The 25,628-nt window shown below is 37.8% G+C and overlaps 1 protein-coding gene across 1 annotated transcript in view; it reads left to right on the top strand.

Moving 5' to 3' along the window:
* Positions 1–25,628, top strand: part of LOC117293826 (GRB2-associated-binding protein 1-like) — a 41,288-nt gene that overhangs the window by 6,904 nt on the left and 8,756 nt on the right. Inside the window, exon 2 of the mRNA XM_033776280.1 lies at positions 21,538–21,829. Within this exon, the coding sequence (XP_033632171.1) occupies positions 21,538–21,829 (292 nt within the window). The remainder of the gene's footprint in view (positions 1–21,537; positions 21,830–25,628) is intronic.

Genomic DNA, 25,628 nt, shown 5'->3' with positions numbered 1-25,628 from the left:
TAAGAAATAATGTTAGAAATACTAATTTCTTGTGGATAGTGTATGTAGCTATTATGTAGGACTAATTTCTGACAGATTGTGTAAAAAATACAACTTTGGACCTTTTTTTGTGGAAAGTGTAGGATGTATGCAGCCTCAAGAAATTTTGTTAACTATTTTTGTATTTTATTAATATTAGTTACTCCGCTTTATCTTCTTATCAAAGTATTGTATTTACACGTATCATGTGTAGCAAAATTTACACTGCAGGCCTGAGGCCACTGATTTTATTGAAGAATACTTGACCCATATAATATAAATATTTTCTTAGTTTTTTTCTTCAAGTTAAAGCAGCTCAATTGTTGTTAGGTTTTTACATGTGTAGGTAGTTTTTTTTCTCTAAAATTTCAGGTCTTGTTTTAATGTGTTTTGTATTGCTCGATATTGAGCATGATGTACAACCCAACCCCCTAAAATATGTCCTCATCCTGTGCTTGGAATCTCAGCAATCCTTTAAAGGGGGGGGGGGTTGAGGAGGAGGTGGAGGTGCATGTCTTCTGTATACTAAAGGAAACTAGTGCGTACATATTAAGCATGGTTAAAGTATCCATGGAAACATTAGGGTGGGGGGTATGCATGTCTTCTGAACTAAAGGAAACTAGTGCGTTTTTTAAGCATGGTTAAAGTATACATATGGGAACATTTGGGGGGGGGTACGCATGTCTACTGAACTAAAGGAAACTAGTGTGTATACTATAATAAGCACAACAAAAACATCCATGGAAACATTAGGGGGGGTATGCATGTCTTCTGAACTAAAGGAAACTAGTGTGTTTTTTAAGCATGGTTAAAGTATACCTGGTAACATTTGGGGGGGGGGGGGGTACGCATGTCTACTGAACTAAAGGAAACTAGTGTGTATACTATAATAAGCACAACAAAAGTATCCATGGAAACATTTTTATGATTATTTTTTGTATTATTATTATTATTATTATTTTTTTTTTGGGGGGGGAGGGGGGTAACGTCTTTTGTATTAAACTAGTGTGTATATTAAGCATGGTTAAAGTACCCATAGGGGAACATTTGGGGGGGGGGGGTATGCATGTCTTCTGAACTAAAGGAAACTAATACATGTAGTGTGTATATTAAGCATAGTTAAAGTAACCATGGGAACATTGGGAGTGGGGATACACTTTGCCCATACTGGATAATCATAGAAATTGTCAATGGTGCACCTAAAGATTATTGGCTGCTGGTTTAAATGTAATAACAGCTTGGGAGAATTGCACCCTTTTTGTGGAACATCAGGTCTTGCAGTGCAGCACTTTCTATTTTACTAGAAATACAAGTGCATCCGGGTACAGTGCCATGTTGTTATCTTGAACTGATGAATGTACACAATGTGTAGGTGGGTGGGGGTGTACGTACATGAACTGAACACATGACATCCTAACTGCGTGTTGGCAGTTAGCATTCAGTAACCGGTAAACGCAGTCATGACAGTGCCATTAATTTGCATCAATTAAACTCGAGTAAAACCGCACATGTCTAGAATAAGCGTGTAATAAGCCACGCTGCCTCGTAGCCAGTCACATTATGATAATGAGTTTGGCATTTTGCCATGATCAATGCTTGTCAAACACGACACGTGGGACACCACTGTGTACTCATCGATGACAGGTGTCTCTATATGAAGTTCATTGTAATTGATTAGTTTTTCTAAAAAATGCTGACTAAAATCTACACACACATGCAAGATTTATTACTTTTTCTCAAAAATGACAACTAAATCTTCACACTGCAAGACAATTTAAGTGATAAAATTACTATTTGTAGTTTTTACAAATGATTTACCTTAGTTTTTATTTTTACCAGTGATTTACCGTATATTATTATTAGCATTATGATAATTCTAAATAAATAGTTATTGGATAATAATCGAGAGAAAAAAAACCAAAATTAAATTTTAGCGTGTTTCTGGTAATCACTTTTTTGTGTGCACTTCATTTCACAAACAGATAAAATGGAAACAAAATTTTGTATTCCTTAAAAAAATGGATAATTATGTGTATGTGTATGCTATAGGGTCTACAATGTATAAAGAATATGATATGATCATGTATGAAGGACAAATGGAGGAAATTACACACCCTACATAGTCTCTGCCCTTCAGCTTAAACCACAAAATTTACATCCCAAATATTGGATTTAAAAAATATGAATTGAAAGATCTATACATTAGCGCCACCCCGCCCCCCACACCCGCCCAAATGTAGACCATTTAGTTGATACATGAGAAAAATGACAAGCCAACCGCCCAGGCAAAACACAGGATTTAAGGTTTGTAAGTACCTACATGTACATGAACATGTAGGTCTATAGATGTTAAGACAAAATTAATCGACTATACAAATTATTTCAGGCTTAACCTGACAAGCCATACCTTTGTTTATTTAAAAAAAAAAAAATACAAGGTTAGTGTTCAAATTTCTTTTGGCCTGAAGTATTCAACTTTCAAGCTGTACAGTGTGTTCCACTGTTAATTGCGACTTTTTGTAGCACAGAGCAAGCAGAGAATAGCACTTTACGTGTGCAGTATGGAGGCAATAAAGGTAATTTCTTACATATTGAGATGATGTGACTCATAAAATCATGCATGCAAATCAGTGGAGAGGTTCAATGACACTCTCTTGCATCTTGCATTAAGTGCACACTAGGGACTGAGGATGTAATGGTGCACATCTTTTTTATTGTCATCTGTGTGGAGACCCGTCTTGAATATTAAAATGAAATCTCTGCTTCGAATGCTTCATTCTTGAAAGGGATGAATGCCCTTGAAGGGATGAGGGCGCCGAGGAAATTGTATTACTTTTGAAGTGGAACATCAGGTCTTGCAGTGCAGCACTTTCTATTTTACTAGAAATACAAGACCTCGTTGCTGAATTATTTGGGCTCGTGTTTACAGTATTGCATCTTCAAAAAAATGTGTATAAAAATTACCTGGTCAAACCCAGAGCTAAATTACTGGACTATATAAGTTGATGGGTATTTTCATATCATGACACCTACTATACATTTTGTATAGTATGTGTACATGAAGCAGTACTATTGACCCCTTGCACGCATCACACGCGGCGACTGATCCCGTGCTCACCATGTTGGTGGTCAATAGGTTTACGCCGCATCGTCTAAAATGGGCACTTCTCTGAATAACACACATTGACATTGACCACCAAAATGGCGCATCCAAGATTATTCTGATGATGACGTCGGGTGAATTGGGTCAATACAAAATATTTTTATCCGAAAGCCTACTACTTGGTAGTTTGGCTTCCTTGGAAATGATTTTGTCTGAAGTGCCCAGTTTTCCCTTAACTTTTTCAATGACTTCCCAGCAGGACCAAGTTTAACTGCCGCAGTCATCAGCTTTTTCACTTGTCCATAAGGAAATAGATATAATATACTTTTCAACACTGAACTAGCCAGACAGACCACTAATTGTACAGTCACCTTTGACTTGTCCACAGGCATTTTAATTAGCATTTGGCCAGAGGACCACAGCTTAGGGAAGCTGAACACTGTGAAGTAATTAATTGTATAGTTGTGTAATACCATACCTGCACAATAATTTACCCTTGTACTGATATGGTTGCCATTTGATAGTCAAATTGCATGTAAGATATGGTGAGTATGTAAACAAGTCAGACTTTGCAGAGTAAACTACAGCCGACACGGTAGGCCTATATACCCCAAACTAACTCCCAATCTCAACCAAAATTTATTGTGAATAAATTGTTTAAAAGTAACTGAAAATACATTATTACTCATGTCATAGGCAATAGGCATTATGTAGGGAAAAAATCCCCTATTTGTTAAGCCCAGACAATACAAAATGTGAAACAACAACAAAAGAATTTGTTTTTACCATACAGTATCACCAAAGAGCAAACTGTTGAAGTGTAATGTGAGAAAGATTCCTGATAAAATAGCAAAAATACCTCACAACCTTACATGTAGCCTACTTCACCTTCCTACACAATGAAAATAGAAAATGGAAGTAAAGTTAGTAACAAAGTTAATTTTGAAGAAGTATGAACAAGTTTTTTCCCCCCCACAAAACGAAATGTGTAAACGAAGCGTTCTTTGTTGGTTGCCATTCAGAAACTTGACCAATGTTTTTAAACTTTGATTTGGAAAACAAAAAGAAGTTGCCCAACTCACTAATCCACTCCATTTGTTGAATACATTTTTGCAAAAAGCATGTGGCTTTTCTTACTTTTTTTAATGTTTCTATTTTTTTTAGAATGTTTTTGCAAAACAAACTTCAAGTTTAAATTATGGTTCTCTGTCCAATATTATGGGGGTGTAAAATAATTTCATAAAAAAGGAAGGAAAGGAAAGGAAGTAGGAGAGATTAAAACGGCCCCCATGACATCAATCTAAATAATGCCACTCAACAATGAGCCCAAACAATGGCAATTGTTTTTGTACTTTGTACCAACACAAACATGTTCCAGGACATAGCAACTCCCTGATCGGATTTACCGCAAATTGATGTCCAGTGGTTGGTTACATACTTAAATGGTCCCATGGATCCCAGACACTAAGTGGGATTTAATTGGGAAACCCCTGGAGGTTTTGGTAGATGTAATCATTTTTATTATAGCTCAGGCAAAGGAAAGGACCAGACTTGCACCCTAATATCATCAATGTAGGCTAACTTTGACTTCCTGGTTTAATGTTTACCGGTTTGTGAATCAGCTGACAATATTTGCTGTTCGATGACCTGACCCTATTTTAAAGCTACAATAAAATGTTTTGTAAAGACTACACAAGTAGCTCAGGCCTGATACTTAACGGAGGCAACGGAGGCGATTGCCTCCATTGCCCCTTGCCATTGCCTTGGTGCCCTTGAAATGCTCCAGTAGAAATTTACAATTTCCTCATAGGGTGCCCTTTGCCAAAGAGAAAATGCCTTGGTGCCCTTGCCTTTTCAAAAACGAAGCATACAGGCCTGGTAGCTATTTATAGATTTACTTTGTCAGTGATAGGCCTACACTTCAAAGAATAATGTAAGTGTAGGTAAGGTTAGCGAAAAGTTTGACAAAACAATAAATAGTACGATGCACTTCTGAAAAACGATAGAAAAATACCAAGTAGTTGTGTTCCGTTATATTCACTTTCTATTGCATTTTTTTCAGAGTTTAAAGAGTGTTAGACACATTTTTAAAATGAAGCAGAACAATGGTTCTTTTTTCTCTTCCAATAAGAAAATAAAGTAAGCATTCAGTGTACACTATGACGCTAGTTTTCATTCTCATTCATCCCCCTCTCTTGCCCCCCCCCCCTTCCGCCCTTCCCCAAAATAAAAAGAATTTTCAAAGTCAGATTTAAGTAGTACTAATCCATTCATTTGACAGTTGAAGTTCACTCTGCACAGAGAAAATTTGTGGGTTTTTTCAGTCTCTAGTCCACTTCCTGTAGTTTTCAATTTCCGTTCACTTCAAGGGTACTTAACTTTTTCACAATATATTATTGTTTCTACTGTCTGTGTATTTTGCCTACAGACTACAAACAGTAGCTTGGGTTTGTTTTAATACCGTGTACAATGGAAAATGAAAAATGAGTCATTTACTAACTATATTAAGACAATAGAGGGCAGCATGTAACTTGATCAATAAGGCTTATCTACCTGAGCTCAGTTTTATAAAGCTGCCAAGTACCATGGAGCGTACACAATGGGAGACTTTCTGGGACGATAGAGGGCAGCAGACTTACCGGGTAAATCCATTGTTCTCAGAATTATGCGCATGTTCAGAACTACGTAAACAATGGAAATTTACCCGGTATGTCTGCTGCCGCCTAGCGTTGGAAAGTCTCCTATTGACCTCACACCTCTAATAATATTCTCCTCTCCTATAGATGTTTTATGTCACCACACATCAACACGTTCGAACTTACACTCGGATAAGATTGGACTACCTGACCCAGTGAAAAGCAAATTTTTGTCTCAGTCCTTTTGAATCCTTCATTGCGGCAAAGAGAATAGAAGTATTTGGTAGGGCAGCAAACTTCATAGAGTTGTTTTAAGTACATAATGAGTTACAGCACAACAAAATAATGTTAACCAGAATAAGGTTACCAGCCAAACTCCTATGTCACATTTACCATCTATGACTGGTATCCTGCTTAGTTTTGCTTAGGAGAATCATTTGAAAGCAATATTTTCTGCTTTAAAAACATCCCAATTAATTTGGACCATGGTTGGCATAACGGGAACATGGTCAGAATGTTTTATCCGGGGACAGTTTTCTGTTACAAAACGCCTTTCCCTGCTATCTATTTCTTCATCAAAGTTTTTAATAGATTTGAACCAAGAGGAATTTTTGGGGCTAGGAACGTAAGTTAAACAAGTTTAAACTCTGTTATATTATTTTTGATTTTGTTTGCTTTGGGTTTTTTTTTTTTTCTTCGAAGAAAACCCAAAACGATATAAGATGGATTGTACTATGTATTTACCAGAAAACTGAGATGAGGCACTTGTTTTTAGCTATCTTTCCCATGTATCCCTTGGTGAACCTTACCCGTATAAAGTTATCAGTTGTACCCAATAGTGTAGACAGACCCACTACAGTGTACTTACTAATGGGTGCATGTAGTTTTTTGCATTGTAATGTAAAGTTGTCCAATAATAGTCTGTAGAAATAAACACATTGAGGAAATAGTGACAAACTTCAAACTATTAGGAGACGAACAATAATAACACTAGGAAACAGTGTGAGTCATGCGTCTTGCAGTAAAACAATGAAAGTATCATGTGATGTTTCCTCCCACCAAAGCTGGGACATGGTCAGGGCCCAAATTCATAAAGCCTAGCTGTGAGCACAAAAACATTACTGGCAAGTAAGGTTTTATGCTAACAATTATTTTGAGTAATTACCTTTAAAGGCAGTGGACACTATTGGTAATTTGTCAAAGACTAGCCTTCACAGTTGGTGTATCTCAACATAAGCAATAAAATAACAAACCTGTGAAAATTTTAGCTCAATCGGTCATCGAACTTGCGAGATAATAATGAAAGAAAAAACACCCTTGTCACACGAAGTTGTGTGCGTTTAGATGGTTGATTTCGAGACCTCAAGTTCTAAATCTGAGGTCTTGAAATCAAATTCGTGGAATATTACGTCTTTCTCTAAAACTATGGCACTTCAGAGGGAGCCGTGTCTCACAATGTTTTATACCATCAACCTCTCCCCATTACTTGTAACCAAGTAAGGTTTTATGCCAATAATTATTTTGAGTAATTACCAATAGTGTCCAGTGCCTTTAATGTAAAAAAACTTTTAGAGTCTACACCACATGCAGATCAGCCCTTGTACCTGTATCAAATGTTCCTAATTTTTTTTCACAAGGATTAAAGGTGTTTTTTTCTTTCATTGTTATCTCGCAAGTTCGCTGACCGATTGAGCTCAAATTTTCACAGGTTTGTTATTTTATGCATATAATGTTGAGATACACCAACTGTGAAGGCTAGTCTTTGACAATTACCAACAGTGTCCACTGCCTTTAAATATTATGCCTGCTTGGATGATCAACTGGTGTTACAGTTGAGTTGGCAGGTAAAGTATTAAAGGCAGTGGACACTATTGGTAATTACTCTAATTTATTATTAGCATAAAACCAATACTTGGTAACCAGTAATGGGGAGCTGTTGATAGTATACAAAATTGTGAGAAACAGCTTCCTCTGAATACTTGTATCTTGCAAGTTTGATTACCAATTGAGCTCAAATTTTCACAGGTTTGTTATTTTAGGCATATGTTGAGATACACCAACTGTGAAGGCTAGTCTTTGACAATTACCAACAGTGTCCACCTTCGGAAGTAATGTAGTTTTGGAGAAAGAGGTAATTTTCCACTAAAATATTTGAATTTGATTTTGAGACCTCAGAATTAGATTGTGAGGTCTCGAAATCAAACCTCTGAAAGGCACACAGCTTCAAGTGACAAGGGTGTTTTTTCTTTCATTATTATCTCGCAACTTCAATGACCAATTTTCGCAGGTTTGTTATTTTATGCATACGAATGTTGAGTTCCTTCATGCACACAAGGTGAGAAGACTGGTCTTTGACAAATTTACCAAATTATGTCCAGTGTCTTTTAAAAATACAACACCTACATTGTACATTATTTTGCTCTGCATTAAGTTGTCCCCCATGGTAGCTCATTGGAATGAGCATCTGCATATGTGTAGTGGAGTCAGCCATTCAAATACCATAAGTCAACACTGGTTTCAGCATGCATGTACTTTTTTCCAATGCACAATATTTACAACACGCACACACGCGCTGTTGGCACATGCTTGGCACATTTTTCGTCAGGGTTAGGTAACGTGTTCACACGTCACATTTTAAGACTGCAATCAAAGCCAAGGGTGCGTGTGGGAAAAAAATGGCAAGCATGTACTAAGTTTCACAGAATCCTATTTAAAGAAGTTGTATGTAAGGAGCAATTTCTTTTAAAGGAACGTTTCAGAATTGGTGAGGAAACAAAATTGTGAAGATCAAAGATTTACATCAAACTTACACGGCCTAATGATGATGATAGTAGAAAACCTCCCTTGAAATATTTCTGCCTGAAATGTCATACTTGATGATAAATGATATAACTTTGCGTTTTATTCATGTTTTTGTTTGCACCACTGTCATGCCAAATGTGTATTCGGTTTTTCACTATTTTCTCGGTTTTCACTATTTTCTCATGACCCAGATGGCCGATGGTTTGTCACTACAGGTTTGTCAGTTTGTGTATGTATGGTGGATTACATAAAGTGCTTACCCTGCTAGCAGCTGTTTTGTAAACAAAACCAAATCTGTAATGTTCCTTTTTTTTTTAAAAGGTCGCAAATATGCAGCTCTGCATAATTTGCATATTGCAGATGCACACATGTTGTCAAAGTTGACAACTTGTGGCAAAATGATGCTCTTCTTGAAAATAGTGAAATCAATGGAGACACCTAATGTGGGCAGGGCTGGAAGTTAACACTGCCCTGAAACGCATTTTAGCATCGGGCCAGTAAACTTAGGACTGGATTCTGATGAAAAACCTAAAGGAAGAAAACAAATTATAGTTGCATTACTTGTTATCAAAGTCGCTCACAATGTACATGTAGCTAACCTTTGCTCTCTCACTAATAAACACAGAAATTTGTGGAATGATGTTTGCAAAGTTCAGATTACAACACAAATTTTCCAGAACATGCTTCCATTTTTTTTTCAACCGTCATTTGAATGCCTGGCACAAACAGATTGCAAAGACAGTTGAATTTGGGGTCAACAATGCTTGCATGAGATAACCAGAGACTTTGTAGGCATTATACATTTCTTATGTAATGTAATGCACAGATGTGCTAAACATTTAACTGTTTCACTATCATGGTCTGGCCTGACTGCCAACTAATAACATGTACACCAAACAACAATGGGAGACTTTCTGGGACGATAGAGGGCAGCAGACTTACCGGGTAAATCCATTGTTCTCAGAATTATGCGCATGTTCAGAACTACGTAAACAATGGAAATTTACCCGGTATGTCTGCTGCCGCCTAGTGTTGGAAAGTCTCCTATTGTACACATGTCTGGTAATGTCTTGATAATCTATACAGGCCGCAGACATACATGTGTAACCTTTCCTTGCGGCAAAGAAATGAAGGCGGTTGTCAAAATGTTTATAAACACCTTTAAGGCACTGGACGACAGTGTTGGTTGTTACTTGGAATTTTGTGCAACAAGGGTGTTTTTTCTTTCATTATTCTCATGCAACTTCGATAAACAATTACGTCAAAATTTTCACAGATTTTAATTTTATGCAAACATTTTGGGATACACCAAGTGAGAATACTGGTCATTGAAAATCACCAAATGTGTCCAGCGACTTTTTAAAGGGTAGATTTCTCTGGACACACAAGCTAGCATATCAGGTCAATAGGCGAAAGTTGTGAGACAATCTAATAATAATAATATAATAATAATAATAATAATAATAAGACTTGTAATGCGCATGTTTCCACCCTGCTGGGTGTTCAAGGCGCAGGAATTCTGTTTGTCGCGGACATTCAGACCATGTTAATTGCATTTACTAGTAGTAGTTGAACTGTTCAGCATGCACCCTATAAATTTCATTCTCTTCTTGGAAATAAAAATACAACCATAAAAGTACCCACTTCTCTGGAAGTTTGTTACATGAGAAACAATCAGAACTTTTAGACACAACTCTAGTAATTTGTTCTTCAGAACTCTTTATTTTATATATTTTTGTTCGCAGTTTGGGAAGATCAAGAATTGGTCTTCCTGGAACCTATCTGTAATAATCCTTAACTCAACTACTAGAAAACAGCTTTAAATTTCTTCACACTGCATTTATAGATTTAATTGATCATATTACAATCTTCGGTCTAGTGTTTGAAACGGAATTAATTTTCTTGGAAAAATTGTCAGCGTGTGTTTTAATCGGTCTTGTTGGTTTCCCCAAACTTTTTACTAAATATGGAGGTCCCTCGGGAATGAAGATTTCTTCCTAGAATTGTTTATCCCAGCAGATTAATCTGGGTCAGCAGTTGCTTCATTAAAGATGCATTAGTGCAGTATGTTTGTTTGGATCAAATTCAGAGCCAGCAGTGTTTCTCCCTGTGGGGCATTACAGACTCAAGTTTTGCAAGGTTTCCCGAAACCACTGAATTAAAATAAAAACGAGAACCTTGGAATGGTGTCGATCAAGTTTACTTGATGTTAATGTGGCATTTATATTATGATTTTTTTGTTTTAATTGGTCTCATCTGAGAAGCAAAGGACAGTATTTTTAGAGCATTATTGTCACATGATTGGTGCTGTTGGCTGGTAACCAATCAAAAACAGTAGGTATTCGCTTTTCAGTTGGAAGCTTCTTTTTGTGCTTAGTAAATTTCTGTAAGCAGTTTCTTCAAACTGGCCCTTGTGCTTTGCCTCTGAGACTCTTTATTTCAACTAGAAATTTTGCCAAAGAGAAAGTCACCAGCAACATTCTTCCTTCATACATGTAGATCACATTGTCTTTTCAAGTACACATTTCGTATAATATGCTCACTAAACAGAAATGAAGAACGATTATTACTACCATCGAAAAGCTGCTGTACCAAGGCATCTAACCGAAAGTTTTGATTGCCATTAATTTAAGAGTGATTACTAATACGTTAATCCTTCCCTGTGTTTAAGGAGGCTCAAGTCTGAATGTAGAATCAGAACAAATATTTTGAGTAGTTGAGAAGCTGTGTGCACTCTTTAAAAAAAGTAAAGACGTCATTTAACAATGATTGATGTTCCTCACACCACAAGAGGGCAGGCTTGCTGTTGACTGCAGGCAGTGGGTGATGAGTTATTAAGCCATGAGGGAACTAATACAAGAAAAAGGTTCCAAGTAGGTCAGCAGCGTGCAATCAAAACAAGTGATGTTTACAGATCGTTTATACTCTGCTCAGCGCAGACCACTCCACACATTTGGCTACAAGTCCACATGTAGGATAGGACAGATTCACACACACATGTAGTGTACATTGTGCTCTGAGCATGTGTTTGTAGTGAAACGGCGCTGATAGTGATAGCTCGGCCAGGTTTCGTTTTTAGCGTGCCATCCAGGGAAGTGTGATCTGGATCTGTATGATGAACTGCCAAGCTCCGTTTCCAGTTGTTTTTCTGACTACATTGTAAATCTGAATGTGTTAGTCTTGTAGTTTGTTTTTACGGTGACTTAGTGATCGTTGCAGCATTGCAGTGACTCTCACAACCATGTATGGAAACGCTTTTGTTGGACGCTGTATTCTTGCCAATCATTTTTTGATCTGGTAGATGGACGTGGATTTTTCCTGTGAATGTCGTTGGGAATGGATTTAGAAGTTTCGTCGTCAATCTTAGACAGATAGCTTCAGGTGCAGTTGACTGGTATGTAAAATGTATAATTGTACCAATTACTGGTTCCTCCAAAATGAAGTTTCTCACTAACTAAGCCGTAATATTTGTCCATAAATGCAATTGTAACTATTCATAAATTTTTATTTTTAACTGCTCAAGAGCTTGATTCCTGATTTTTATGATGATTGAGATTATCTTAAAACATATACAAGCCTTTTTTCTTTCTTTCTAGAATGCGTTAATCTGGTTATGTCCATGGCCTTGTGATATCATTTGCCATTACCTAGTCCCATGGGGAAGCTATACATGAAGAATTCCAACCTGCTGTTTATCCACTTAGGGAACTCATCGAAAAATACTACATTATCAAGTGAACTTTCTAGTCGATGATAAGGACTACTCCACTGCATAGGCACAGACGTCCTATATCAGGGCTAACAACTTTCCTGCTTGAACATTTACATCACGTTCTGTGTCAGATGGTCAGACTAGACTGTTGAACGTGTCATGTTTATTATATCCACAAAGGTTTTCCTTGTGTAGTGCACACTGACTGGTTACTAATACTTCAAGTTCACAACTTTTGTGTAGAGCTTCTGCTGAATCTGCTCAGACAATTTTTCTTAAAATGTTTTTGCTGAGTAGAAACATGGAGCTCCCTTTTTACAGCTCTATGAAATAAGCAGGATATCAGTCGAATATTGTGCATGTGATGATATTTTGGCTGGTAGCCTTATTTCAGTATTATTTAGTTCTGCTACATTATACACAAGTAGCAGCTTTTTGTGCTTTATTTCAGAAGCTCTCTGAAATTCGGCCCGGGTTATGAGGTATTTTTAAGAAAATAATAGGATGTAATCAAATAACCGAACAAACATTTTGAACATGGTTTATATGGTTATATCATGGAGGAGGCATCTGCTTCTAATTGCCTTGGTGCCGATAAAATTGTTCATCAGAAATCAAAGTATATTTTCTCTCTTTAGGTGCCCTTTACTAAGAAAATAAATCTGCCTTACTCTAAAAGTACATGTACATAGACCTTATCGCAAATACCAATGCGCAAGCGCAGACTGTTGAATGAGGTGCATTGTGGGATAGATATGGATCAAATTTGGATACCAGCTAGACCACAATGCACCTCATTCCAAGCTTTACGCGCGCGCCCCAGTATTTGCGAAAAGGTCTATTGTATCATTCCCAAGTTACTATAATGATAATAATGCAATGCTTCCAATTGGATTGGCCATAATTTGAGGAAATGGGGAAATGAGTTTAGGCTGTGTAACTGTAAGCAGAACTTCATGTTGCATATTAGAAATGGTTGCTGTCATGTTTTCACAGACCTTTGCAGAGGGTGTAGAAGTAATACTGTGATCTACCAGGCCTGGAATTTCATCAATGACAGGAGAAGGTCATTTGTCTTTGCAAAGAGCACTTTCATTTTGAATTATTATAGTACATGTACATGTATACCTTCATTTGAAAATACTTAAGTCTGTCAGAAACTTGTAAATAATATTAACAACCAGTTTTTATATAGCGCTTTTCACACCCAAGGGTGTCTCAAAGCGCTTCCAACCCCTGGTCACTGGGTCTTTATATATGAAATTCCTTAAACTATCTCAGCTCCCTGGGGAGTATACAGCCTGCGCAACAAAATGTGCGCTTTTAGGGTTCAAATTTTACACTGGACGAGCACTATCATTGTGAGCACAAATGAGTCTGTGGCCAGATGATAAACTCTGAACATTCACCGAGTTACAGCACTTCACTGCTGCACTAACAATGAGGGTGCCCATTCTGTTTTTGACATGTAGGTAGATTTTAAAACGGACACAAGTGTGGAAACTGGTTGAGAGTTAAAGGCACTGTACTCGTTTGGTAATTGTCAAAGGCCAGTGTTCTCACTTGGTGTAATTTATCATAAAATAACAAGCCTGTGCAAATTTGGGCGCAATTGGTCATCGAAGTTGCGAGAAAATGATGAAAGAAATAACACCCTTGCTTGGACGAATTTGTGTGGTTTTGGATAGGAATAGTCTTTTATTATTTTAGTGGGAAATTACCTCTTTTTAAAAAAACTGCAATACTTCAGAGGGAGTCCTTTCCCACAATGTTTTATACTATCAACAGCTCTCCAATGCTCGTTACCAAGTAAATTTTAAAGTTAATATTTGTTTTGAGTAATTACCAAACGTGTATCTTCCCTTTAATGTTTCCATGTCCAGCCACAAGCAGAGCGTCACGATGGCAGTGCAATTTAAATTTTTATTTAACTAAAAAAACAATTATGTTCAAATGTTGGCTTTGTCCCTTTAAGCTTGTCGAAATATCAAATCAAACAATGTTGGCAAGAGATGACGCCAGGCAATAAATGTGAGTGACAATTGGCTCATAGCTATTCCACATGATATCTAATGTACCAGATTATGGAGATGGTAGATGAAAGATGGGCTGGCAGGTGCACACAAGATTTGACAAGCTCATTAAAAGACTTTTACCATTTCCCTCAAGGTTGTCTTCTTGTTGAAATGAAATTTGATTGGCCTTTTTGTTTTCTTGGAATCATCAATTTCGGGTTGACAAGTGAGCTGTGGTAATTTCTTGAGGTTGTTGTGACTGTCTGGTTAGGGTTTCTGTGGTGTTACACTGTACCTTGGACGCAATACTGAGTTGTGGTGATTCTGAAAAGAACTGGCTGTTACACATGTCAATGTTTGTTGCATTAGGACCTGATCGCCACCTTCTTTATCTTTCATTTTCTCCTGGAATCCAGTGCTTCCTCAGCTCCTAGGTCTCTGGCAGTGATAATCTTGCTTGTATTTTGCTTTCCTATCGCGGTCTGGTTGTGTCGTTCGAAATTGAATCGTCCTACATTTGCATGTACAATCGTACACTGTTTACATCTTCACAGATTCTTCTTACATTGGGATTTGGCCAGCCTGCTTGCTGTAAATGGTCTATGGGTTTCGTGCTAGCTTAAAACACAGGGCTGTATGCTTCTTTTTTGAAAGGGCGAGTGCACCAAGGCATTTTCTCTTTGGCAGAGGGCACCTTATGAGGAAATTGTAAAATGGAGCATTTTAAGGGCACCAAGGCAATGGCAAGGGGCAACGGAGGCAATTGCCTCCGTGAAGTATCAGGCCTGAAAACATGACCCTATCATAGAGTTGTACATGGTTAATCTGAATGTGATTTTGTTGGGTAATTTTTTATTCTGTAAAAGAAGCAAAAGTCAGCAACTTTCCAGAAAAGAAGCAAAAATGTTAAACTAATTGTTGGGGATTGAAAATAATAATTGCCTTTTGTGGGGGGATTAAGATCATGCCGTCGATTTCACAAAACTCTTCCTGACTTAAGACTAGTCTTAGGACTTAGGAAGAGTCCCAACCCTGCACTGTAGCATGCAGACCTTAAGATTAATCCTACTCGAGATAAGACAAGTCCTTACTCTTTGTGAAATTGACAGCTGGAAAGTTCAACCCCCTTGGATGTAAATCATTCATCTTGGAAAGCTTCTGTGAATAACATTTTCAAGAAAGGAAAGTTTGTTGTCAGGTAAATCCATAGTGGGCTAACACTAACAGGTTCAGCTCCCAAGCCTAGCCTAAGTTGTTTATCCGTAAAACAGCACAGTTTGTAAATGATGAGTTTGTCTCCATTATGGGCTGCCTGATTAGGGAGAGATGGGCCCTGTCAACAAATGACTCAATTTCCTGCTCTACTGTCATCGTGGATCCTCTACTATTCATTTGTACACTGTATGATACTCCGGAGGAATCTGTGCCTTCAGTGAAGTGGATCCACCCTGCCATCAATTCATCAAGCTATGAGTTCATCAAGCTAGCTATCCGTTTTAAGAGGGAACATCTCTTGTCCTTTCTTCTGTGGTTCACATGGTGTATAGGAGTACACAGAGTTCAGTTCTATGTTTGATAATATTTAACATGGATCTATGGCATGCTGTATTCATACTGTGTTTGGTAAAACCATGGAGGTAGAACAAAACCAGAACCAAGAGTTTCAAGGTAAGGTACATGTACATGTGTACATATAATGTGCAGCTGTGTACATTAAACAGTACAATGTGCATACATAAATGAACACGGCCAAATTTCATTTAGCCTGCAAGCACAAAGCAAAATTGCTAAGAAAAGAATACTCTTGCTTAGCAAAATTAGGTTATCAGCCAAATTACCAAAACATTTACCATTTCTTGCTTAGCAAAGAAATTTGCTAATCAGTATTTTCTTCTTGCATGAAACAGCTTTATTTAATATGCCCATGTCATACTTCATACTAAACTAGTTCCCTGCTACCTTTAATCAGCAGGTTTTTTTGGGCAGCTAAACTTGCTGAGCAATTAATTGCAAGGAAATAATTCCTGCAATGCCAGCCAGCCTGTGAAAGTTGATTCAGAGCGTGTGCTACAATTTCCATCTCTGGTATTGCACATTATTCTGGGATTCCCCATTAAAAACTGTAGTTCCCTCAAGATCAGGGCAAGATTCTTGATATGATTAGAAAAGTGAAAGTCACATCTAAGGTTTTTATGTGACTGTATATTTAACCTTTTCATTGTGAACGTTCTCTGCACATCATGAATTCTGTTTTCAAATGTTGTTGGCGTCAAGTCCAGACAGGGCATAGGCACTGAATGAGAATTCTTTTTCACAAACAACAACTTTTTACAGAAATTATCAAATTTGGCATTACACAGAACAAACACAGGACATATTTTGTGTTAATTTTCTTAACTGTATGCTTACAGGCTTTACATTCTATTTTAGAGATTACTTCAAACTGCCACCTAAAAGTCAGGCAAATATATTGAAAGCAGGGGAAAAAACATTTGGTCTTGCAGCCTGAGATGTGGCCCAGTGTTGTGTAGATTTAACTAAATTCAATCCTTATTATCATGACTAAGCAATTTTGGCTGGTTTCTGTATCCTGTCATTGCTGAAAATACGTGTTGCAAACAAATAAAAATACTCCAAGCTCATGATGGTCTGGTTAAAGGTTGACAGTACCTGTTTGCATTTCCTCTTACTGTTTCGAGGGTTGTTTTGGGGAAAATAAGGCTTCTGTCTTGAGTTTCCATAAATACTGTCTGGATGTACTAAACTACTAATACATTTTTTGTATACAACCTGTAAGTTGAAACCCTGTCCATGAATGAAGGCGCAGGGCTCCCAAAATGTGTGTAATGTGTGTATCTGTAACTAAAGCCTGGGTGTTGAACTACATGTAGGCCCACTGCAGCACCCATTGACAATTTCTGTTTCTTTCTAAGAACCACAATGTACAGTACAGTCACTCTTAAAATAATAATAATACTTGAAGTATTTATAAAGTGCAGTAGTCCCAGAGAGGAACAATGTATTGATCAGGAGCCTCAAAATGAAAATATAGGTAACGATTTTCGGCAAGCAAAATTTAGACTGAACATATTTTGAGAAAATAGAATCAGCCGTTGCAAACTGCTTACCAACTGAATGCCAATATATATCATATTTGATATGACGTCAATGTTCAAATATCTGACCTACAAGATGGCGTCTGTGCATGCGTGTGTGCGTGCATGTGCCGTAGAAATCAAACCGGGAATGTTGCGTGCTGCGTGCTTCAATGATGTCCGCGTTTGGAGTCGCATATGGTTTGCCCTACAAGATGGCGACTTTTCATTGCAAAGTAGGGTTATTCAATACGGTCTATTGAATATAACAAATCATGACTTGTTTTTAGTAGAAACTGACATTGGTAACACTTTGCTCTGCTATTTTATAAGAGACATTTTTGACTGTAGAGTTGAAAGTCTGAATGTTGGGAGGTACATGTAGTGAAGTCCAGCATTCTGGGTCCAGCTACTAAGAAACCCTTGTCACTTGCACATGTGCGATTATTTTAAAGTATTATTAAATGCTTTGACTCCCAGCAGTGGCCACTTTGGTTGGGCATGCTGAGATCAAGTGAGTCTGTAAATGTGTTTTGAGTGTGTGTTTGAAAGTGCTTTGTACATATTCACAGCTGTTTTGAAGATGTGTTCTTTGATAAAAAAGACAAATGACTCCATTTGTAAATCATATTGTCTGTAGACAGTGTCAACATTAACCATTGCAAGTTGTACTGTGACGATTGTACTGTTTTCCTTTAGATGAAGTTTAAAGGGTTGTCCAAAGTTGTCAACATTTTTAAGGGAAATTGACTGGGTAAAACTGACATTTAGTGTTTTAAACAGAGAAAAGCTGACCAGAGCAGAACTTGAGCCTGCAACCTCGGGATTAACGCACCAACGCTCTACCAACTGAGCTATGTATAGCCTGTAGGCTAATGTTTGCGGTCTCAAGCAATAATGATAATAATAATTTACCGTTTTTATATAGCGCTTTTCATGGCCGAGGGGTGTCTCAAAGCGCTTCCGACACTATTACCCCTGGTCACTGGGCCTTAAATCATCCTTAAACCATCTCAGCTCCCTTGGGAGTATACAGCCTGTGCGCAATGTATGCGCTTCTCGGCTAAACCAATCACAAGAACCATCTCTGCCCTCACAGGTACCCATTTACCCCTGGGTGGAGAGAAGCAATTATAGTAAAGTGTCTTGCTCAGGGACACAAGTGTCACGACTGGGATTCGAACCCACACTCTGCTGAACAGAAGCATCAGAGCTTGCGTTCGGTGCTCTTACACTAGATATGTGAAACAAAAGTTGCATCCTCTTAGTTTGACCCCTCTGCTGCTTCATCACTGATTTCCTCTTTTTGGGGTGGTCCTTTTTGAAACCGCCATAAGAAATTGAAAAACTTATAACAAAAAAAGTTTTGTATACTGAGCAGGTTCCTATTTATTTTGATAGCAGCTGCCAAGTTGTGTATTGAGAAATATTGTCAATCGAGACAATGGATCATGGTTTCTGTTTCACTTAGCGCTCTTCAGTGGAAGATTGTTATCACTGCTTTAAAGGGAGATTTATCAGCAGTGTAGTTTAATTGGCTGTCCTTTTTACCCTGTGAGTGCACTTTTAACAGATGATGTTCCTTGTCTCACACTATAGAGTTAAGACACTCACACTCACAGAATCTTAATTTGACTGTCTGTGTGTGGTTTTCTTTATTTCAAATATCAATGGCCAAATAAATAATATTAACAATATTACCACGTAATTTTTTCCACATGCATTCACATGGTAAAAAAAAAACACATGGGGAATTAGGCGTTCTATTGTAAATGCCAGCTCATTACTAATGAAAATAGTGGTCAGTGCGTAGGAAAGTTCTCTAAAAAACTCAATCAAAAAAGAAAATTTTACAATTTTGAGGCCTGCAAATTCAATTTCAGGGAGTACTTCAATCATGTCAATGGTTTTACCAGTTGTACCTGTACCATCCAGTGCCTACAATGTAGTGGCAAGACCTTTCGTTTTAACCACGGATGGTTATCGAAAGTAGTACAACATTATTTAAATTGATAGTGTAAACACCAGGCTATTGTAAATCTGATTTGTGTGTAGTTGGTTTTGCCATAGAAAATGAGTTTTGCAAAGGTGGTTGTGGTTTTCCTGTTACCACCACAGTTTTCTTTTATTATGTTTTACATGCACTGAACATTTCAGTAATATTGACTTGAACGTGTGCTCCATTCTGTTTCTTCAAAAACTTTAGTTTAACATGTTTCATGGCTACAAAAATTGTACTGTTAAAAAGTAGAAATTTTCCATTAAAGACACTTGACACTATTGGTAATTGCCAAAGACCAGTCTTCTCACTTGGTGTATCTCAACATCGTCTAAGTTGCGAGATAATAGTGAAAAAAAAAAAAAAATTGTCAGATGAAGTTGTGTGCTTTCAGATGCTTGATTTCGAGACCTCAAAATGTAATTCCATGGTCTCGAAATCAAATTCGTGGAAAATTACTTGTTTCTCGAAAACTACCTTACTTCAGTGGGAGCCGTTTCTCACAATGTAACAGCTCCCCATTACTCATTACCAAGTAAAGTTTTATGCTTAATAGTTATTTTGAGTCATTAAAACAGTTACCACTGCCTTTAATATATAGTAGGTTACATCCTATAGGCCTATGAAGTAAAGTATTCAATAAATTAACAGTAAAAACCAGACTTGACCTGTGCTTCCAGTTACTGATAAACAGTTGTGAATTTTGCTCAACTGACATTCTTATTTAATGTAAAAATAAAAAAATGAAATAAAAAAATTAACTATAATTTTTAAACAATTTTCTATGGGTATTTATATTTCCAAGAATTTTGTAGAATTTTTTTAATTTCCTCTTGTTAAATCAATGTTAATGGAAAGCCAAGCTTCTAAAGAATGTTCTAACACATAAAGGAATTACTGTCTGAACAATCGGGCAATTGTAAGAACAATGAGGCAGACCTGTCTCAGCTTTTCTGGTGTGTGATTTATCCTTGGCAGACAGACTTTCTCTCAGTGGAACATACTACAGGTCGTGCATAAATCTGCATTTTGTGTTAGTCTGCACTTTTGTTTTGACAGTGACTTCAGCAAGCAGGCTGTGGTTTCCATCAACAATCCGCCTCCTTATGTATGTTCAATACTGTGTGTCCCTTACAAGTCGCTAAATCTACACCTTTGTCACGTACCATGTATTAAATATTCTGTAAAAACCTACTCTACTCAAGCCAGCCGACTCACATGGGAACAGAGGTTGATGTTGAGCTCACATTCTCACCTCCGGCTGTATTTTGTTTCACGTTTTGTTTTTAAAGCCATTGGACACTTTTGGTACAGAAAAAAAAAAAAAAGTTCACAGATCTACAAATAACTTACAGGGTTTACAGAAGGTAATGGTGACAGACTTCTCTTGAAATATTATTCCAAGAAATGCTTTACTTCTTGAGGAAACAAAAAAACAATATCAACTCTCGATATCGAGAATTATAGATTTATTTTAAACACATGTCATGACACGGCGAAATGTGCGGAAACAAGGGTGAGTTTTCCCTTTATATTCTCCCGACTCCGATGACCGATTGAGCCTAAATTTTCACAGGTTTGTTATTTTATATATAGAAGTTGTGATACACAAAGTGTGGGCCTTGGACATAACTGTTAACCGAAAGTGTCCAATGGCTTTAAAGGCAAATCCTTTGTTTTTTGGAACCGTTCGATTGTTCATACATGTACATGTACACGTACATTTCATTTCAAAAGGTTGTCACGCCAAAATTCAGAACGAAGATGACCACGCAGGAAGAATAATCCCTAGAAGTAGAAATAAACAATCTGAGAAGCATTACGTGGTTCTCAGATTCAAATTTTGGGGCATTAAAGCTGTTATCTTTTAAAATAACCATAGGGCCTATAATTTCTCTAATACAAGTGAAATGTTTTTCAAAATACTATCAAACACTAATTTCTAGAGTGATTACCAAACATATACCTTCCCTTTTAAGTCTGAATTTTTATTGTTAACCCACTTTACAGAGATGGCATAAAGGCTGGTTTGTCCTGAACCGCAGCCACCCACCGCTGCTGTAGTCTCCTAACCAAAGATGGTTGTTGCCATTAGGTTTAGAGTGATCCCAACCAGATAACTTCTTTAAGTCAATTTTGTGAATTTTTTTTTTACAGAGATGGCAGAGGAGGTGGTTTGTCCTAAAGCGCAGCCCACCCAACGCTGTCTACCTACAGTACTACAAAGACCAGAACTCGGCCAAGCCCAAGGGGACCATTGACCTGAATTCCTGTGAACAGGTGGACCAGGGCTTGACCTTTGAATCTAGGAGGTCGCTGGCCAAGAACTTCATCTTCGACATCGTGACCCCCAAGAGAAAGTACTTCCTCGTTACCAACACAGAGGTGGAGATGATTCGTTGGGTGAGGGAGATCTGCGTGGCCTGTGGCTTCCAGTTGGAGGGACAAGGTATGTACAATGAATTTGGATTCCAGAATGTATGTTGGATTTGGATTCCAGAATGTACAATATTAAGTGTAAAATTTAACGTACCATTGATTCTGGGGCCCAAAGGGTTTATCAAACACAATATCAACCTCTCGCAGGTACAGGTACCCATTTATACCTCTGGGTGAAGAGAAGCTATTATACAAATATTGACTGCTTTTACTCATGCAATGGTTAAAACTATAACTCCCGAGGTGATCCCAGCAGCATTCTATTTTCCTGAGGCGAATTTATAATACCCCAAACATTTCTAAACATGGTACTCTTAAGTTATACCTGAATGCTACAATCGACGGACGACGCGAATGTAGATTGCGGAAACTGTTCTTGTGCTGCATGTAGTGTCATATAATTCGAAATGGTTACAGACTATCAATTTATCATCCTCGCACATGCAACGGACATCTGGGTACTGCACGCCGTGTGATAGTCTTCGGACTAGCGCACAGCAAACCGATGCACTATCACACAGCCGTCGTCTAGTAAAACTAACACATATCATGTGACGCGCTCTAAACCAATGAAAAGGCAGAATATTGGTAAGGGGTTTTATAAATATAGTATAGCTATCAAACCCAAACCCAAACCCTGAGGACTTAACCACGGCCATGACACTAATTCAATTTTCATTGGTTGAAAACATCTCCCCCCCCCCCTTCCGTAGCCCCATCCACCACCCCTTCCCCACCCCAGCCCTACTTTCTTATTCATCTTAACCAATTGTCGAGAGCTCTTATTTTTCTTTTTAAACATGAAATTAATTGGTATTATTTGAAAATAAATTAAACGTTCGTGCATCAATTCCTTTAATTGATTATATCCATTAAACCTTTGTCAGCTTGTTTTTCGTGATTGCGAAGTTTGAGGAAGTAATTTATAACTTGTGAACACTACATGTTGTCATCTACTTAATTAAAGTGGTTTTGAATTCCAGTCTGATGGTAATTTATTAATTTCATACACTCCTCTGATACTTTACTACATTGTCATTTTTGTCACTTTATTACCATGTGCATGTAAGGGACCATTCAGAACACAAAGGTTAAACATTTAAAACAAAAAATTTAATTGGGTGTTGATTGGTCAATAGAAATAATTGAAAATCAAAGTTCAATTTTTATTGAAAACAAAAATGTATAAACTTACAACCCTGTAAAAGAGGAAATACAGAGAGTTATTGTTTTCGGGGATGTGATTTCTCTGTTATCACCTGGAATTCCCCTTTATTTTTTCCCTAAAAAAAAACAAACAAATATGTTTTAAAAGATCAAACTCATAAAAAAATTGAAGATAAAACCATATAATAACGCCCCAGATTGCAGAGTAGGGCTTTTTAAAACCACAAAGATAAATGATAATATTTGGCTTCATGCTAGCATGTTTTCAAGCTTGCATGTTTCCGTGCTTTACTCTCAGATTTCAGGTTTTTTTCTCAACAGCCTGTCACATCCCTGTGTTTTACTGTGACTGTGTTGGGGGTGGAAGTGGAGGATGGGATGTCTTTACATCATATTTAGATGAGACATTGATTGTCTTCCACCCCCACCCCTTGCAGGCCTGATACTTCACAGAGGCAACGAAGGCGATTGCCTCCGTGTCATTGCCTTGGTGCCCTTAAAATGCTCCAGTACAAATTTGCAATTTCAATTCATCATAGGGTGTCCTTCACCAAGAATAAAATGCCTTGGTGCCTGCAGGCCTGATACTTCACAGAGGCAACGAAGACGATTGCCTCCGTGACCCCTGGTCATTGCGTTGGCGCCATTAAAATGCTCCAGTACAAATTTGCAATTTCATCATAGGGTGCCCTTTACCAAGAACAAAATGCCTTGGTGCCCTTGCCCTTTCAAAAACGAAGCATACAGGCCCGCCCTGCTACGTAATACACCTCTGAAGATTTGCTTGAGTAGCTTCCATCAAGGAGTGCAACTTTGTACAGCTTGGTTACACCGTGGAGGAAGTTCTTCCTCCATGGTTACACAACATCCATTTTCCATCACTCAGGTGTTTATTGCACTCTAGAAAGCTACTTCTTCTTATATAGGATTTGAGGCATTGCATTGTGAGGTATCAATGTATATTTGGTTTGCGGTAACACCATGTGTGTATCTACTTGCCAGGTAGAGTTTGTTCTTAGAGAACTGTCTTGCTTTGTTCTATACCATCCGCCCTGGTAATAGTTAAAAAGCAGGACAGTTCTTTTCAGAACTGAGAAGTCTCCCGAACCTCCGATTATCTACTCCGCGGCAGTAGAATAAAGCAAGACAGTTCTCTAAGAACAAACTCTACCTGGCAAGTAGATACACACATGGTGTTATCGCAAACCAAATATCATTTCTTCTTACTCGGCTAGTCAGGATCTCCCCTTAACTTTTTTAGTGACTGGCCAGCAGGACCATTTAGCTTGTCATTTCACTTGTCCACAACCTTTTTCACGAGTTGTCCATACTTTATATTAAATATGGATGCTTTTCAACACTGAAATGGCCAGTTGGACCACTCGGAGTGAAGTTTGACTGGTCAGCCGGTGTTTTAACTGGCATTTGGCCAGTGGACCAACTGTCGAAGGAGAACTCTACTTATGTAGGTCGACTGCTTAGAAAGGCTATTGAAAACAAAGTAATGCTTTGAACTAAAATGTCATGTGCATTTATTTTATTTCCTCAAATCCTCCAAAAATGGAGAAGATAAAAAAATTGATAAAATATACAGTATAAGGGACATAAACACGTAATATAAAGAAACAGGATAACCCTGACACTCTCGGACGACCCCAAGACCATCTTGACAAAGTATGAAACAAAAGGATTGTCAGATTGATCTGAGTAGCCGTCCGAGAGTATTAAGGTCATCACATTCAAGTAACTGGTTATGAAACAAAATTGTTTTGACACTATCACAAATACCATTGTACATGCGCGGAACTCCTGACACATACATGTAGACAAAACTTGTTTGTCACAGTAATTGTTTTTAATCTCTGCTTTTGCTTGATCCTGGGATGCAGTTGTTTTGACATTGGTCCAGGAAATGATGGTCCCTTCCTGTGGGAACTATTTCACTTGCAGAGTACGCCAGCGATGACTAGGACAAGCTGGCTAAGGATGTTGACAACGAAGGTTTACTTCGGGCCAAAATTCACTGCAGTTCAAAACAAAAACAAAGTGTCAAGGTTGTGGTTAGACAGAGGCTTTTTTGGTTGTAAATAAGGCAGAAACTCATTCAAAAACAACATATTTTTCACAAAAAAGACCCAATTTTATATTTAAGGCTACTTTAAAGAAATGCATGGTCATTATGGATTTATGGGCTACAGCACATTGAACATAATCATCTTTGACTTATTGACTATTTCACGTAGGTATTAAAAAAAAAAAAATCTGTGCCCCCCCCCACCCCCAAGGGGTATGGACATCCTAATGTGGATTTTATAGGCCAGCTTATGTGATGATGTGCACATAAACAACTTACTTAAATATCAGTCAGATGCAAGCCTGTGGCTGTGTGTACATGAAATGATGAACTCTCACCCAGTTACTGCACACAAAAGCACTGGTGGTCACATCAAGAACAGCGCCACCACCATTGTGTTTTGATGTGATGGAAATGCTTACTGTACATGATGGTGCAGTAATGTGGTTAGAGTTCATTCTATGTACATGAACAACCCCAGGCATGCTTTGATAATGACATTCCTCCTTAAAGGAGTTGATCAACTTCTCTGTAGTCCCCTTACAATTGAACATTAAAAAATGATTTG

Source organism: Asterias rubens, chromosome 8 (assembly GCF_902459465.1).
Source record: "Asterias rubens chromosome 8, eAstRub1.3, whole genome shotgun sequence".
Taxonomy (NCBI): Eukaryota; Metazoa; Echinodermata; class Asteroidea; order Forcipulatida; family Asteriidae; genus Asterias; species Asterias rubens.
This window is presented reverse-complemented; position numbering and strand designations above follow the sequence as displayed.